The sequence below is a fragment of the Sus scrofa genome, chromosome 9 (genome assembly GCF_054392235.1).
Source record: "Sus scrofa isolate SSC_HxYL_T2T_F1_AM1 chromosome 9, Sscrofa_HxYL_maternal_Yorkshire_Landrace_v2.0, whole genome shotgun sequence".
Lineage (NCBI taxonomy): Eukaryota > Metazoa > Chordata > Mammalia > Artiodactyla > Suidae > Sus > Sus scrofa.
In genome coordinates, this window is record NC_139391.1 from 81374692 (window position 1) to 81393737 (window position 19046).

Below are 19046 nucleotides of genomic sequence, written 5' to 3' on the forward strand. Positions count from 1 at the left end.
TAATCATGTGAAAGTTGAGCCAAACATGTACTTTCTTCCAGACTTTTAATTTTCATCATTCTTAATGATTTAGATTTTGGAATTTAGTAGCCATAAATTAAAAACTGAGCAGCCTATCCATTCCAATCCACACCCGTGGGTGTGTTGTTTCCATATCTAATAATGCAAAGCAATTTCCTCATGTTTTGCCACCACCCTCTTCCACTCACCAGTCTTTTCTCACCAGTTAAAGAGAAAAAGCCTTTAACATTATTTGCAAGTAAGACTTATTTTCAACATATTAATGTGAAGACTAGGGCATGATACAAAGCATTTTTAACATATTAATGTGAAGACTAGGGCATAATACAAAGTAACAATCTAATATGTTCTAGGCAGGTGTTTCCTTTCCCCTTCCAGTTTTATTATTCAGTGATCTCTCTCCATCTCCTTTGACCTCATAGTTCTCTGCCTGTTAAAAAAAAAAAAAAAAACTTCTTTAGCAGCCTCTTGCATTTTTATTTGTGTGGGAGTTGTTCTGCATAAGCAGTGTACTGAATAGTATGCCTGCTGTGTGAATTTCCCTATGGGTATGGGTATATTGTGGTGGTTGTATTTTCTGTGCCCTCAGAGGCTTAGGTGATGTGTTCCTAATAAAGTTTTGAAGAGTTTCCTTTCTTCTTAAAAATCTTCTCAACGCAATAACTTCAGAGTAGGTACATATCTGCTTCTACTTTTACAAAACATTTTGGAGGCAAGTAGGGAGAAATCATGTTTAGATTAGCAGAATTGAAAGGGTCTCATGACCTAACCCAGTTTATTTGATACATGAGAAAAATCCAGGCACAGAGTGGCTGAGTGACTTGCTGTGTAACACAGAGGAAAACCAAATTCGTGGAGGATAAAGGAAAGGCCTGCATGAAGTGTACTGATCTGGATTAGTAGCCAAGAATAGAACCCAGATCTTATTTTCAGTTCATGGCTATTTTGACCACAAGAGGAACACTGGTCAGCCTAAATTGGAAGGTCAAGGAAACAGAGAAAATTTTGTCCTAAAAACATAACTCACTGTCCAGCCCACCATAAAAAAAAAAAAAAAAGGTCATTTACCATTATTCTGTTATTCTTTATTCCTCTCAAGGCCCAACCACAACATTATGTCTTGGCTTCTCTCTTACTCATCATTTGCCATTTTTGAGCACTGACTGCCCAAAGCGTTGTGGACCTTTTCTGCTCCCTTTAGGCTGAATTAATTCTTTTATTGTTATTTTTGATTAATTTATTGGCAGAATTTTTTTCCACATTTTCATAAGAGCTTTGGCTCTCAAAGAAGTATTTACTATAGATGTATTTTAACCCCAAAGGAAACCAGAAAAAAAAGTAAACTGGAACAAGAAATTAATTTTCAATTTACAGGGATATTAAGAGATGAACTATGGTTAGAACAAATTTCCTGAAGTAAAATAACCATGCTGTCATTCAATCCTTGCCATTAATGTGGTTTGTCAAGATACCAACTTAAATCCATTTTTTAAAAATGTTCTGTATTCCTTTAAACAAATATTTTTCCAAAATTTTTGGAAAAGGAAAAAGCCCATTCGAGGTAGTAAATATTAGAATATTTACTATTTGTAAGGCACTGTGGTGGGCCCTGAAAAGGATACTAAAATGAGTAAGTCCCTGCCCTTCCAGAGGGGTGTGTGTCTTTTTGTCTTTCAAACAGTCTTTGTACAAACAAAAATCTGGGTCCTGGGAGGGAGTCATATATAAATTTTCCCACACTCTTGCCCATTCATCACTTGACACCCTTAAAATCACAAAATTCTGGCCCTCATGGAATTTGTAATCTAGTGGGGGCTGGGGGGACAGACAATAAGCAAATAAGTAAAATATGTACATGTTATAGAGAAAAATAAAGCTTGGGAAGTTCTGAGCATGATACTCTAATTTCAAATACCATTGTCAAGAAGGGTCTCATCAGAAGGAGACCTAAAGTGATGAGTGAAATAAAGGTGTTAGCCAAGATCGATGAGGCAGAACATTCCAAACAGTTGTAAGAGCAAATACCAAGGCCCTTAGGAGTGTAACTGCCCTGTTCAAAGATGAATTAGGGGCTTGAAGACCAGTGCGCTGAAGTTGACCAACTCGGGAGAGAGCAGTAGGAGAAAATTTAGAGAGCCAAGAAGTGGAGAGACTTTGGATTCTACTCTGATGAGAAGCCACTGAAGGATTTTATTGGTCAGAAGATTGACATGATTTTTTTTAAAGCTAGAAATATAGTAATAAAAAGCTATGTAAAAAGATGTGATCAGAGTTACAGGAACGAGCAAGGCAGCTGGACACCATCAGCAGCAGAGGCTGTTGAAAATCCTAGGCAGGAGTGACATGATTTGATTTACAGTTTAGGTAAATGATCAGAGTTGATTAGGGCAGAGCAGAAGACAAAAGCGACTACAGTATCTGGTAAGGAGAGACTCATGGTGGAGGGAGTAGTGAAAAATGGTCGAATTCTACATACACTGTGTTGGTGGAGCCATCAGGGTTTGCTGAAGGACCAAAGGTGTGATGGGAGAGGGAATGAGGCCAAACTGCTGCCACTTTGACTGGTCACACTCTCAGTAGTGCCTTTGTAAAAGGTAGAGATTTGTGAATGCCCTGATTCTACATTTGCATCTCAAAATACTTAATCAGAATTTCCAGGATGGTAGCCTTAGAAACAATACATTTAAAATGCTAATGATTCTTCTACAGCCATCTTGACCTGAGACAACTTGACCTGCTGCCTCAAGTCTCACTTGAGTTACCAGGGCTTCAGGGTACAAATTAGGACCACAACACCGAGCAAGGTACGTGGGTGGTGGGCTCGTGGACAAAGAGATGACTCCCATTTCTGTCCCTTTCGAAGAACGCAGGGACAACGTAAGATATCTTAAGTGGGTTAAGCTAACCATGGAAGGCTTCCTGAGGCCTTTATGAGGAGGGAATGGTGTAAGATGAATAGAAAAGATGACGGGGCGTGAGTGAAAGACAACAAGCGGCAGACGCCTGACCGCGGGTGGGCAGCCTCTCTGCCCTGACTCAGCACCTGAGCAATCGCAGCTCAGGCGCTCCACGAAAGCCACGCCTCTTCCAGAGAAGGGCCGGCCCATTTCCCCCCAGCAGCTGAAGTTCCGGTTTCCGGAAGGTCCTAATATTAGAAAGGACCAAATCGGATGAAGGTCGCGCGCCTTCTTCCGCCTACGTCACGATTTGCAAATATACCCGGCTGGTAAAGTGGGCGGGCACACATCATCAATCTGCGCAGGCGCGGTCTGTGGTCCACGCGCGGGATTATGCCGGCGCGGCACGTTTCACGAGTTCGGGCTCTGTATCGGCGTATTTTGCTGCTGCACCGGTCTCTGCCCCCAGACCTCAAAGCCCTTGGCGACCAGTATGTGAAGGACGAATTTAGGAGACATAAGACCGTTGGTTCTGAAGAGGCCCAGCGTTTCTTGCAGGAATGGGAGGCAAGTGACTGCTCCCTTTTTTCCGCCCCAGACCTTCGGGGTTCCTCAGAGGTGTCCCTGTTTGTCTCTGGGAGAGACGCCTGTCCTTGGCTGGTTTTCCCTGGGCCCCCTTAAGCTCGAACACGGCGGCAGGCTGTTCCGTTTAAATTAAACAGTGCAAAGTCGTTCAAACAGTACTTCGCAAAGTTACACCCCAAACTGGTCTCTTTTTCCCACAGGTTCTTAGCTGTAGCAGATCTTGCTATATCAGCGTCTCCAAGTCAGTTTAACTTTGCCAGGCACTGGAGGGGTTAAGAGAAGTTTATAAAATTAAGTCGCCGTCAAGTGCTTATAGAGTTTATCGTTTAACAGTTTTTTGTCTTCTCCAGCGCCTTGATAAATTTATGGTATTACTAGTTTTCAGTGTTTTAGAGGCTTGTTTCTATACATACTACTTTTAAAATCTTAGCGCTCTTTGTTGGGCTTTGATAACAAATCAGATAAGACTGGGGTGAGAGGATTACAAGCGGTGGGCGGAAAAGCTAGTCAGAGTTAAGTCAGGTGAAAGTTGGTTTCAAGTCACGTCATTTTTGTAATTGCTCTGCATTATTGCAGTAAATCTAGAGACACATGCATTGGGGATTAGCCCTTTGATTCCCCCTCCCCCTTTTTAGTGATGTCAGAAGATATTTATCGTATTTCATTCCGAATGTTTAGTGGGATTGGGAACCATTCAGGATTGACCATAGGTATGATGTACAAATAGAAGAAATGAATGGAATTGGCGAATAGGGCGACGTTTCAGGTATTTGAAAGCATGAAGCAGTGTTGATTTAAGAACCGAGGTAAGCAACTCTTCAGCCTAAAAAGTTGATGGTTAAAGAGAAGACTACTAAAGACGGTTTTTTGAAAAAAAGCTACAAAGAGTGAACACAGGGTGAACAAAGTGTGAACGTTAGGGTGAACACAAGTTTTTCACTGACTCTCAGAATTTTGATGGTAGAATCATTGATGCTTGCAAGAGAGACATTTAGGACGGTGATGAAATTTAGAACTTGCCTGCAAAGCATGTGTATTGGATGTAATAATCCTGTCTAGAGCCAGGGAAGTTGAATTTTTTAAAATGCAGACTGCTTTCATTAAATATGGTTTAACTTGGTCTTGGAATCAGAAGAACTGGATTCAAATTCAGGTACCGACGTTATTAAATGTCAGATCATTTACCAGCCTTACTTTCTTATCCGTAAATTAGTAACAGTATTTACAGTATGTATCTCTAAATTCATGTATGCATATGTATTTAAATCACCTTGTAAGTTGCTAATTGCAATGAAACTGTATGATATTCACGTGTTAAGTGACATCTTTTAAGCCAGGTCAGTTTGTGGCAGGACAGGAAGGAGCTCCATATATGTTGGGAATAAATAAGGGCACTTTGATAGGTCTTAAAATATAAGATCTGGAAAGTTTTTTTCAGAAAAAAGTAGGATAAACTGATAATAAGCTAGAGGAAAGACAAAAGCAAACAGCTGGCTAAAAAAAAAAAAAAAGTGTTAACCCAGGAAACTTGAAATCAGTAATTCAGTTAAAAAACAAAAAACTCCCCACTCTACTGGTGCTGTGTGCAGTTTGATCTCTGGGATTCTTTGACACACTTCTACTAAAATTGCTTATAAACTTGATTTTGTTTTACTTTAAATGTCTCTGGGGAAGATAAAGGGGAAGGATCAGAATGTTAAGAGGACTCAGAATGGGGAGGAGGGTTCTCTATACCCTTCACCTGTGACCATGGAAAGCTGTGGCAAATGGAGGAAATTGAGCTGGGGAAATTTCATGGACCATTCGGGGAAAGGTAAGAGGAAAGTATCTTATTTTATCTTAAGAATTAAAAAACGTAAATGTATACTTAGAGAATAAGTAGTGAATTTATATAATTCCTTACCGTAAGAGAAAAAATACTAAGTTCAGGAAGAGATGTTGAGCCTCTGTTAAAATGTTTGAAACTGCTTGGTAAGATACTCATTGTAATCTTACTCCCAAGTGTTTTAGGAGGCGGTTACTGAAAGTGGAATTGGGGCTGGAGAGATCAGGGTATCTTGCTTATTATGGCATTTTTAAAGTTCGAACTATGCTCAGTTTTGAAGAATAGTAGATTTAGGTAGTGCTTCCCGTTTTTCTCTCGGTGCCTACCCAGTTTTGAAGAGAACACCTTCTTGAAACTTACTTTTAGGGAAATCAGAATAGGCATTGAAAACTAGATAGCTAGTAAAACATGTTCATGTTAGAATGTGAGACAAAAAAATAGATCTCTGGAGCCACATGTTTTAATTTCTCATTTTTAGACCCATTTATTTTATGTCTATTGCTTTCTTGCCTGGTTTCTATTGTTTTCCTGCTTTGCTCTGTGTCTCTTCCAGGATATTTATAGTAAAAGTTCTGTTTCTGGAAAAAGCAAAATGCTTAAGCATTCTTTAAATAGTTATTGATTACTTATTGCCAGGCAAAGTGCTGGGCATTGTTTGACATAAGAATGAGTAATAGGAGTTCCCTGGTGGCCTAGTGGGTTAAGGATTTAGCATCACTGCAGTAGCCAAAGTCACTGCTGTGGTGTGGGTTTGATCTTTGGCATGGAAATTTTTGTATGTCTTGGGTGCAGCCAAAAAAAAAAAAAAAAAAAAAAAAAGGAATGATATATTTTATGGTGCCCAAAGTTAAAGTATAACAGACAAGTGTAACCTAGTATGAAAGGGTATCAAATGCTGGGGGAGCAGGAAGGATTGGAGCAAGTTGAGGCCATTTAAAATGTCTGAGCTGAAGTTTGAGCAAGTCACAATTACCATGAAAAGAAAGACTCTCAAAAGACGAAGTAACATAGGCAGAGGTGTTGAGGTAAGAAACAGTATGATTTTTTCCAAGATCTGCAGTGATACGTTTAGAATTTAATGTATTGCATGGGATATTAGGAAGAGATAAAGCTAAAGAGGTGACAAGAAACAGGATATTCTGCTAAAGATTATAGGTATTTACTTTGACTCACTGAAAGATTTTAAGTAGTGGTGAAAGTAATTCAGATTATATTCTAGAAGATCACTTTGACAGCAATATAAAGGAATGGTCGAAGAAGGAGCCAGATTGAAGGTAGGGAGAACTGTGAGGAGAGTCGCGGTAATCCCAGATATATATTGCCCGAACTGAGATAGAGGTGTTGAGGATGGAGAGGAGGGGTTTTTGTGTTACCCTTTTAAGGTAGGATTAGGCTTGACTTGGTGATCGATAATAGGGTTAGTTAAGGGGGAGGAAATAGAATGGATAACTCAAGTTTTGGAATGTGATTTAAATAACCAGAATAAGTAGGAGGAGCAGGTGGAATAGGTTCAGTATGGTACATTTTTGAGTTAAAAATTCTGGTGGGACAGTCAAGTGGAGGTACTCTGAGATATATATTCCTCTTACACTCAGGAGACAGATTATGGCTGGAGATAGATTTGAAATTCATTATTTGTAGTTGGTAGTCCAAAGGTGTGAGTGAAAGTCCCCAGGCTGAGTATAATATGGAAAAGTGGTCAAAGACCACTAACATTTAGGAGTTAAGAGAATGAAGGCAGTAGTATAGAGCTGTTATTTTCTTCTTCTGTATTCAGTTGTTCCTAGCTGCTTCTGCAAAGGAACATACTTTTTTTTTTTTTCCTGATTATGTTTAGTTCTTTCCATTTGTAGGATAGTCTAGATGTCATAATATAATATTTGCCTTTTAAAAAGTTTTGTATTTGTTTTAGCGAGGAGGAAGTGCCTCAGATTTCATGTAACCATCCATTTGTAACTCACATGGACTGTCTTTTTCTTATTTATGACTTCGAAGTGGATCATCAAATTAAAAAAAATGTATGATTAAGTTTCATATCACCTGTATTTAGAATTTCCTTAACGTAGTATAATTAGGGTTGGATCGGTATCTTGCCGTTTTTTATAATTGTATGCCTCTCTTACCTAATTTGAGGACCTCATTGTGTTGTTTTTGAACATCCTGATTTGTACTTTGTGTTTTAGTTTGTGGGAGAAAAGGACCGAATTACCTTGCTGTTCAGTAGATGGATTGCATGTGTGGGTAATACATTTACCAGTTGTGAGGGAGTCTTCTGGGAACCTCTTTCTTGGACTGTTTATTCTGAATGTAACTCAGTGCCATTGTTTTTGTGATGGTTTATGGAATGGTGATATGTCACACATACATGTTTTCTACATTAGGCTTCACCATTTAAAAAATTTTAGCGGTATTGTGGTCCTTAACAGGTAGTTGAAAAAGGGAGGAATAAAGGAGAGGGTTTGAAACAGTATATCCTTGAAACATAAAATATTTCTTTTTCTCCCATTTCTGAAGTGTTTGGAAGCATTTATGATATTGTTTATATTTAGAAATACTTATGTTGGTGTCAGGAGATGTGTTATAACAGTACTTATGTTATAAAGTAACTGAAGGAGTTTCTGCTGTGGTGCAGCGGGATGGGCAGCATCTTGGGAGCAGCTGGACGTGGGTTTGATCCCCAGCCTGGGGTTGTTGTAACTGTGGCTTAGGTCACCACTGTGGCTCTGATCTGATTCCTGACCCAGGACCTCCATATGCCATAGGGCGGCCAAAAATGACCAAATAAATATAGTAACTGGAGACTTTTTAAGAAAATCATAATTTTATCAATATTGCATGTATTATTGACTTTATACTGTATTACTGGAACATAGAGGTATGTTCTTTTAAATGATTTTAATTTATTTGAATTTATAGATTTAAAATAATGGAAATGGCATGATGATATTATTATCCTAGTGGTTATGGTAGTAAATAGATTGTACGTGTGTGTGTATGTATATATAACATACTGATAAGAATTTGAAGAAAATAGAGATATATGCATAATTTACTGGTTTTAATTACTTTGTGAAGTATATTTCATGATGGCTTAATAAGAACAAATGTCTGAAATTTTGCAGAGAGAGTTGACTGAAAGAGGCTTCAGATTGCTTCAGTAAACTATTTTTTTCAATTAATGCACTTAAGGTTTTTTAAAAACCAAAGTAATGGGGTTATGTGGTTAAAAAATTAGTGTAGGAGGGCTTGTAATAAAGAGCAATATATTCTATTCCTTAAGTTATCTCTTCTTCTGGGGACATTTTCATTTTATTTTGGCCTGTTTCATGTTTCAGATATTTTGTGCATTTTGGTTATCTGTCTGTATTTACAAATAAAGCAATAAGAAACTGAGAATTCATGTAGAATATTGATTAGAAAATTACTTTTAGGATTACAGAGTTTCAGGTACTCTCCCTTGGATTTGCTTCTCACTCATCATTTTCTTTACCTTTTGGGTGTTTGTGTTTTGTGGGTTCTGGCAGTTTGACTTTACTTTCAGCTGTTAAAATCTGTTTTGTATTCTAAGCTTTGGCTTCTTTTATCTAGGCTGTTTTATTACACTTCTTCGCCTGCTTCCCATCTTGAGAAGTTTGTTGGAATCTCCCTGCTGACGGTTCCTTTCTTGTTCTTAGTCATTACAGACTGCTCCTGTAAAAGTTTCTCTTCTATCAGTCCAATGGGCAAAGAAATAAACTTCTGTGATTTCTCTTGTCTGCCATCTCAAACTGGAAATGCTCAGCTTTTTTCATTTTAAGGATGAAGAAAGTAAGGCCTGTAGAAGGAACATGACTTGTTTGGTAATGCACAACTAGGTCCGATGAAAATATTGTGTTCTGACCTCATGAAAGTCAGCTAAGATTTTGGAAATGAATGTTTCGCCTAAACTATTCAACTTTTGTTTAATGTAAATTCATTATATTTTTTTCTTTGAATTTTGCTTGTTTGCTTACTTACAGTCTATTTGTATATTTGATTTGTTCTCCACTTGTTATATTTTTCCTAAGGAAAGGGGAAATTTTTTCAATCATGTTTCTAATACACCTCTAGCACAATAGGCAAATGTTTAGGTATTATTTAAGTAATGATTTATTTTAATGTTTTTAACCCCAAGATGCTAATTGTACCTTGTTTCTCTCTGAGATTTTTTTCAATAATGAAGTGAGAATGGAAGTTGCTATGTAATTTTTGGAAGGTTTCTTTGGGCCTTATTGTCTTAGGGGAAATAATATTTTACCTTTGAAATTATGGGTGGATCAAAAGTTCCCTTATCTCTTAAAAAAAAAAAAAAAAAAAAAAAAAAGGTTCCCGGGAGTTCCTGTTGTGTCTCAGTGGTTTAAGAATCCGACATAGTGTATGTGAGGATGCATGTTCGATCCCTGGCCTCACTCAGTGGGTTAAGGATCTGGCATTGCTGCAAGCTGCGGTATAGGTTGCTGATGGGGCTCCGATCTGGCATTGCTGTGGCTGTCCTATGCTGTGATTCACCCCCTAGCTCCAGGAACTTCCATGTGCCTTGGCTGTGGCTGTAAAAATAAAATTAAAAAGTTCCCATTTCTCTAAGATACGATTATATTAGGAGATGAGTTAAAACTGTATCAGGTGGCTTAATCCACTTTATACTTTTCATTGGCAACCACTGATTTTTCTCTTTATGTTTTTCTGTTAGTTTTAGGGTTATATGTTACTATTATAATAGAATGAGTAATAAAAGTACAGTATATTTTATTTGTCTTTGTAATAGTTACTATTAACATAAAATGAATAATTCCTGAATTTAAAAAAATACTTAAAGTATGGAGTTCCTGCTGTGGTGCAGTGGGTTAAAAACCTGACTGCAGCGGCTTGGGTCTTTGCGGAGGTGCTGGTTGGATCCCCACCGTGGGTTAAAGGATCTGGTGTAGGTGGCAACTGTGACTTGGATCCAGTCCGTGGTCCAGAACTTCCATATGCCTTGAGTGTGGCTGTTTAAAAAAAAAAAAGTTATAAAATGGAGTATATTTGGGATTAATACGATAGATGGATAACAGTATAAAAAGAGCTCGGCTTGGATGAGGAAAACACAGCTTTAATAAAAGAATGGGCAAAAGGGACTCTAATAAGAGGTCATTCTGTGGCTTATATACAAATTTGTTAAATGCTGTGCTGCATGTATATGATAGTAGTGAAAAATTTAAAGGAGAATAGATATCCATGATGGAAGAAGGGTGAAATTATAACATAGCTATGTGATGATGGGTTAATTTGCAGCTCTCAGTAATGGTGTTTCAGAAGAATTAATGCTATGGAAAACTACTGATACAATTAAACATAAACAGTGTTTATCTTTGAGTGATATGATTAAGGATGATGATAATTTCCTTCCATGTACATCAAATTTTCCAGATCAGGCACTTTAGTAATTATAAGAAAACAGTAAATGTGATTTTTAAAAATGTGGTTAGATATACTCGATATTTTTGTTACCAGTCTTGTATCAAAGCACAAACACATTCAATGAGTCTACGCACCTTAAAAATGTTCCTTAATTTTGCCCTTTAAAATTTGTAGATTAAATTTAGACTTCTTCCTGTTTAATAAATAATGATAGCTATGTATTTGATATACTTTTTGGCTGAGTTTTGTAAGTGAAATTTAAGAAAATCTAAACATTTTGACTTTTACTCAGTATTGTGAATAAGATGAGTAGAAAGGCATTTGATTTGAAAATAAAGAAAACTGCCTTTATTCACAGATGATGTGGTAATCTGTGTAGAAAATCTGATATAATCTACAGAAAACTGGAATTTAATAAGTCAGTTTAGCAAAGTTGTCTGATACACGATCAGTATACAAAAATGAACTGTACCTTTATATACTAGCAACAAAAACTTGAAAATTAAAAATGTAAAATACTACTTAGCAAAAAATATGAAATACTTAGGGATGATTCAGACGAAGAATATACAGAGCTTACACTGAAAACTGTAAAGCATTGCTGGAAAAGAATAAATGTGTAGGTTAAAAATTAAACTTTAGTTATTCTTTTTTCTCCTAACCACTGGAAGACATATTTAAAATTTAGAATCTTTAGGACTCTAAACTGAGAACTGAAAAGAGTCATCGGGAGCATATATCTGGCCTAGTTTTTAATCTTTTTAGGCAACGTGAAGAATCTTCTCATGTTTAACTTCTTAGTGATCAGACTTAAATATTCATAATTCTCCAATAACTTAATTTGATCAAAATTAATTTGCTGCTTAGTAAGTGTTAGAGATCTTTTTTAATTTTTTTACCTTTTTCTAAGTATTGCAGAAGGGTTCACGAAGGCTGGTAGTGAATTATTAGGACTGGCAGAGGAGATTGGTTAACTCCTGGTTTGTCTTCTGGTAGGTCAGTTAGAGAGGATGGAAGACTGATAAATAGGCTCACTTGGTGGCTTGAAAGCTAGTAGGCTTAGGAAAAGCATATGGGTAGGTGTGTGTTACCCAGGATTGCAATTATAAGTCCTCGTAATGGATTTTGTAGATCTGGAATTGGACTTTATCAATATCCCCAGAAAAGATCACATGTTGACATCAGATTCACACTTAACTAAATTTATCTAATAATTGAAGTATAGGCTAGAATGCCGATTTACTCACTTGTATGAGTAGGAGAGTGGGAGCTGGTGAAGAGGGCGCTCCTTTTCCAGGAGTCAGAATATTTCTATTTAGATCCAGGGACCCTTCTTTTAGAGGTGGCTCAAAATTTAGAATTCTTCAGATTTTAGAAGGGGGAGAAAGAATGTGATTGAATTTTAAGAAACACTCCAGTGGAATCTTGAGTAGTACTCTCTAATCAAACACATGAGTATTTCTGCAGTAAGATATTTGACTCTTCATATTAAGTGGCATAAATAAAGGCTTCATGTCCATTTTGGGCAGGGTTTGCTACCAGGTAAGTTCAGAAAGAGCTTTTTGTTTTTTGAAACTTTTGACTTCAGAATTGCAAGTAAGGTATTGTGGACCTCTTTTAAGCTTTCTGGGAAACTGAATTAGTGTTTAGAAGGTTGCCTGGTAAACATGGAATTAAAATAACGGCAAGTGGGTAGGCATTTTGCATTAGGCCTTACTGTGCCTACCGCAATAGAAAATACCCATTTAGTTTACAGTAGAAAACAATGCTTCACTGCCCTTTTTTCCTGGACCATGCTGAACAGATATTAGGAAGTTAGCTCCTTCTTGATACTGTGTTTTTACTTTAAGCATCTTTTTTTCTATCAGTATTATTGTTAATATCATTGTGTTAATAGATTAAGCTACCTAATTTGTCTTCTGGGCCTGAGAGAATTCAGATACTTCCATTGTGTGTTGATGTAATCAGCTCAGTTCCCAAGAGAGTATTATATTTATCTTATTTACAAGTTTTTGCTCTTCCCTGCTCTTAAATCAGTAGAACTTGAAGCATTTCTAAAATAAATTGAATTTTGATTTCTAAACTTTCAAACTCAAATATTTATGCTTTATTTTAATAGATTTTAAATATATAAAAAACGTCCATTTTCTTTCAGAGAAAATTTCATCATTAGGAACTTATTAAAAACTAGCAGACTGTTGTATATTGTATGTTTAAGTAGCAAAAATTTGTGGACTTTGCTGTGGTACCTCTTACTTTTCCTGAGGTTGAAGATGTCTACAGTTTGTTTAAAACTATCCCACTGAATAAAAAAAAAATCACATGCTTATGGGAGCTCTGCCACTTCGAAACTAAAAATGGCAGCTGATGGCATGGCAAATACGTATGTACAAAAACAACTACAACAACCCGAGCATGCAGCATCAGTGGGTCACGCTTCAGAGCACATAATCAAATCTCTGACGCCTCCAAAAGGCACTTTGTTGACTGCCCCACACTTCCCAGGCTGGTTGTCTAGGTTATGCATTCTATATGGTACAGTTGTGTAGTTGATAATGCAAGATTTCTAGCCAATAGCCGTAGTCAACACCACTTTAAAAATGCCATGAAAATCTTTAAATGCCTTTATAAGGGTAAGAGCAAGATGCGCATAGAAAAACTTCTTATTTTAAAATGTTTGGAAATACGTATAACTTTGGTATAGTTTCAGGGTACTCATGATACCCTTGGCTACTTCATGTAAATTTCTTAAAAATTTCTAGTGCACTTTTAGAAACTGCTGTATGATTATATTCTGATTTTGCAGTTAAATCTAATGAGGGCAAAGCCATCTCAAAGGGGTATATTATGGTATTTTCCCTATTCTGGAATTCATGTGGAGATAGATACTCAGTTTTATTTCTCCATCCTTCTCTCTTGATCAGCCCCCTCCCTCTTTTCTTCCTAGTCGTCGTCTTCATCTTTCTCCTCTTTTTCTTTCAGGCCACAAGCTTATCACCTTTTCGCCATCAGATTTTCCTAGGTTGGTTAAATCTGTTTGTCCTTCAGCCTCACTACTTTATTGTAATGCTGCTTTTTTTGGCTATCAGATTACTCCACATCTATTTAGACTTCAGTAGAGATGCCAGGGTTTGTGGATTTGATCTCAGCGTGGAACTTTGAATAGAACAGGAAGAAGCCAGTAGTGGCCATTTGGGGCATTAGGATCCTTCCTACTTCCTTATTAGTTGGTCCAAAATGCTCCTTTTCTGGACCATCAGATTTGGATTTCCTTTTCCTAGACATTGTCTTCTACATTTCGGAGCACTTCTTAGAAAACTGCAAAGGAAAAACAAAACTAAAGCTGAAACGCTGATGGGATCTCTCTTGTACCTCAGACTTGCCTGCATAAAGAAGGCAGAGAAGACTCTTTGCTCTTTGGTTTCCTAGGTCACCTTTAGCCATACTGACTCATCGTTTGCTTGTCTCTGCATATAATTTTAAAGAATTTTTTTATGATTATTATTAGGATAGTCATACATGTCGTGTGTGTGTGTGTATATATTTTTTTATGGCTGCACCTCTGGCATATGGAAATTTGCAGGCGGGGGCTCTAGTTGGAGCTGTAGCTGCTGGCCTATACCACTGCCTCAGCAACGCTAGAACCGAGCCACATCTGGGACCTACACCACAGGTCACCACAATGCTGGATCCTTAGTCCACAGAGGCCAGGGATTGAACTCGAATCCTCATGGATACTAGTTGGGTTCATTAACACTGAGCCACTACAGAAACTCCTGTATATATTTAAGAATTATAAAAAATAGGCTTCTCTGTACCATTTTCAGCTATTTATTTGTGTCTATTGCTAAAATATGCTTTTCTGTACCATTTTCAGCTATTTAATCTATTTGTGTCTATTGCTAGCCTGGTCAAGTGATTGGGACAAAGACTCTAGTTTAATAGTTTGGGAAGCTTGATACTTTTGTAACTATTTTTATACTATAAGTAATTTATGAAAAGTTGTTTATAAATTGATTTTTTTAAAAACTTAACCATATTTTAAGTATACTGGCAAATTTACTAAAGAAATTCTTTTATGAATCCTTTTGTAAAGTGAATCATCAGCCCATAATTAATTTCTTTTGTGTAAACTGCATTTGCATACATTAGATTTGTTTTAAATAGGGTATGTCTACAAATGTTGATGCATGTATCTGAAAAGAAGAAAATTTAATTTCTGTTTGATGTGAAGAACGAATTTAGGTTTGGCACTTTTGATGAGTGAGTGAGACATACCAGATTATTTTAGTTCTTTTCAACTAAATGCTATCAAAATATGCTCTACACCTTCAATTAAGGGGATGGCAAGAAGTTCATATATTAAGATTGAACTATAGTATATTTTTAAACTATTTTCTTAAATAGTACTAGTGTGAAATTAAAGTTTAAAAAGTTATTTAGTAGTTTTATCTTTTCTTTCTTAAAGTCATAACTGGAATCTCAGACTTTGCATGTATGTGTTTTTAGGGCCACACCTGTGGCATGTGGAAGTTCCCGGGCTAGGGGTTGAACCAGACCCCTAGCTGCTGGCATAGGCACAGCAATGCCAAATCCAAGCCGTATCCATAACCTATGCACCAGCTCAAAGCAGCACTGGTTGCTTTAACCCACAGAATGAGACCAGGGGTCAAACCCTCATCCTCTTGGATACTAGTCATGTTCTTAACCTATTGAGCCATAACAGGAACTCCTGGAATCTCAAATCTTAATAATTTTTTTTTCTTTAAAAATTTTGCTTTATCTTAATCTGTAGTTACAGAGGAGATGTATATGCTCCTTTTAATTATGTTTGCTTTCTACTTACTATAGTTTGTGAGTAGTTTTTCTTTTTACTTATTGTAGTTTGTAACAGCACTTTATTGCTCTGCATAGTATTTGGATGATAATTCATCCTTCTTTTAGTTTGGATACTGAAATCTTGGTTAATCTAGAATTTACCGTCAACAGCACTCAGTTCACAATACAGCATAAATATGGTAGATTTACAATGAGAAATAAAATGTAATTGCTATTGCATAATATTTTAACTGCACTGTAGTTAATTATACTTTTTTTATTCAGGACTGTCTAGGAGGCTAATTACTATTTGTTTCACTGTTTCTTTGGGAAAGTGTTGGGAGCTTGGCCCCTCTCACGTCCTCTCCCAGCGTATCGGATGGTCAATCAAAGGAGAATCCTATCATGATTTAACGTGGGTACTGTCAGATTCTGTGGAAAGTAAAGCCTCTTTTCAATAACTGAGGAAGAAGTCTTGGGTTAGAGAACCCTTGGAAATGTCCTGGGATCCAGGAGAAACAGTTCTTTAATATAAATGAGGCCAGCCATTTTCACTGTTCATTGTTTAATATAAATGAATTTTCATTGTTTAATATGAATGAGGCCAGCCATTTTCTTTGTTCATGATCTTGGCAAGTGGAGTGTTGGATAATTTTGAGGACGCTAAGGACAAAAACTTGAAAGAAAGCAAAATGGGGCAGAAGTTTCAGCAAGAAGTTTAAGGTGTGACCTGGAGAAATTATTCCAAATGTGGGCCTTGAACTGTGTGAGGATGTTGGTCACACTATGCCAGGGAGGAATGGACAGAAGGAGCCCAACTGAATTTATTCGCTCCCTCTTTCACTCAGTGCCTACTCTTTTTCAGGGGTACAGAGATTAATATATGGTCAGTATCTTTAAAGAATTTTAAGTCTGGTACAAGTCTGTGTATTAAGATAGAATGAGGCGTAACTACTTAATAGTAGTTGAGGATGTTGGTTTTTTGGCAGCAGGGCAAACAAAGGATGGCGTGCGTACAGAGGAAACTTATCTTTCTTGCCATTTAATTTATGATTATTAGGTAGTTCTCTCCCAGTATATCTATGCCATTCCTTCATGTGGATCTATGCTATTGTGTTGAATTTTGAAGATCTTTTTATCTTTGAGTTTCTTTTTAAAATACAGTTACCCTATGAAAGATTCCATTTTAAATTATTACCAGCTAACACTTTAATGATTAGTGATGACTTTAGCATCCAGCCGGTTACTGTATGAACTTGGATAATTTACTTAACCACTCCAAGCCTCAGTTTCCTCATCAGTAAAATGGGACTATCAGCAGTACTTACTTCAGAGGTTAAGGATTAAATAAGATAATATATATGTAATAGTTGTCTTGTACATAGTAAGTTCTCAATAAATATTAGCAGTTTTAGCTCTAGTGTGTGGGAGATTGCTAGGAAGGAGTTTTGAAGATACTGAAAACATTTATAATTTTAAGTCTCCCTTCTTTCTTAGGTTCCATATCCAGTTAGTTGCCAGATTCTGTCAATTCCTGTTACTGTATCAGAACTCTGGCTTATTATCTCCATTCTCATGATCTCTGGATGTTTGTAGTAATTTCATATATAACATTGCCTTCAGTCTCTGTTAACTGTCAGCTTAAAAAATACAACTTTGATCATATTATTGCCCTTGTCAAAAACCATCACTATTTTCCCATTGACCTCTCTTTAACCTGGAGTTCAAAACTATGCAAAATCTGGCTCAAACATATTTTTCCTAGACTACATCTCAATATTCTTTGTCAAGTATCCTAAGTTCCAGTCGTGTTCATCTGAGCATTGTTCTTTGAATATGGTCCTAAATTGTCCTGACTGGCACTATTCATTTAACCTAAATTTTTTCTGTCTCTCTGTATAGCCAAATCCTAAAATGTCTTTCAAAACAGCTCTAGTCCTTTGCTGTCAGCCCTTTCTTAGGGCCGCACCCACAGCATATGAAAGTTCCCAGGCCAGGGGTTGGATCGGAGCTGCAGATGCTGTCCCACACCATAGCCACAACAAAGTGGGATCCAAGCTGTGTCTGCAACCTACATCACAGCTCACAGCAACATTGGATCCTTAACCCACTGAGTGAGGCCAGGAATTGAACCCGCATCCTCATGGATACTTGTCAGTTTGTTACTGCTGAGCCACAGCAAGAAATTCTGCTGTCAACTCTTTCTTGATTCTTTCTCCCAGTAAAAAGCAAAACTTTGTCTTCTAAATTTCTTAAAACATTTTTGTATTTTTGTTTTGCTACTTTATGCTTTCTGTGGTGTGTTATAGTTGTTTGTGTACCTTCTTAACCAAAGGGTAAATTCCTTGAGGACAAAAGCTGTGTTTCGCCTATCTTTATGTACCTTGCTCCTAGGACAATATTTTGCTTATAATAGACACTCAGGAAATCTTGGGTTTTTTTCCTTCAAAAGAAAAATATGTAATTATATTTCAGATGAACACCAAACATACTGAGTTTAAAAGAGCTAACCAACCAACTATATAAAGATTAATAGTTTTAAGCAAAGGATTTTACCATGATTCTGGGAATTCTTTTTTTTTTTTTGTCTTTTTTGGTCTTTTTTTGTCTTTTGTTGTTGTTGTTGTTGCTATTTCTTGGGCCGCTGCCGCGGCATATGGAGGTTCCCAGGCTAGGGGTTGAATCGGAGCTGTAGCCACCGGCCTACGCCAGAGCCACAGCAACTCGGGATCCGAGCCGCGTCTGCAACCTACACCACAGCTCACAGCAACGCCGGATCGTTAACCCACTGAGCAAGGGGCAGGGACCGAACCCGCAACCTCATGGTTCCTAGTCGGATTCGTTAACCACTGCGCCACGACGGGAACTCCTGATTCTGGGAATTCTTAAATTGTATTTCAAATATACATGAGAATTCAGTGTTATATTTCATAGGGTACTAGGCTTATTCCATGCACTTTATTAATTCATGCTTTTATCTAGATATACTGTCGGGTTCTTATGCATATGAATAGCTGGTTAAGGGTTTTCCTTTGTGGGTTTTTTTTGGGGGCTGCATCTGTGGCATATGAAGGTTCCCATGCTAGGGGTAGAATCAGAGCTTCAGCTGCTGGCCTATACCACAGCCACAGCAATGCCAGATCCCAGCCACATCTGCAACCTACACCACAGGTCATGGTAACGCCTGATCCCCAACCCACTGAGGGGAGGCCAGGGATCGAACCTACATCCTCATGGATACTAGTTGGATTCATTTCCGCTGCTCCACAATGGGAACTCCCTCAGTTTTTACTATATATGTAATTTTTGCTGTGTATAAAACTTTTCTCAAGTATCTGTGGTTCCCAGTTATTCAGGACAAATTAAAGTAGCTTAATATCTCTGTTTCCTTTTCCATTTAATATGGTGTTTTAAATGCCTAAGACTGGGGAGAGATAAGTAAAGAATATTTCAGAAATTTAAGATCCTGAACTGGGAGAGACCTA

The 19046-nt window shown here is 37.3% G+C and overlaps 1 protein-coding gene across 3 annotated transcripts in view; it reads left to right on the forward strand.

Annotated features, from left to right (window-relative positions):
• The first annotated feature begins 3262 nt into the window (after window positions 1-3262).
• Window positions 3263-19046, forward strand: part of SDHAF3 (succinate dehydrogenase complex assembly factor 3) — a 96885-nt gene continuing 81101 nt past the window's right edge. For all 3 annotated transcript variants that reach the window (XM_084977082.1, XM_084977083.1, XM_021063386.2), the window contains exon 1: window positions 3263-3485. In XM_084977082.1, coding sequence (XP_084833208.1) covers window positions 3312-3485 — 174 coding nt within the window. In that variant the 5' untranslated portion in view covers window positions 3263-3311. The remainder of the gene's footprint in view (window positions 3486-19046) is intronic.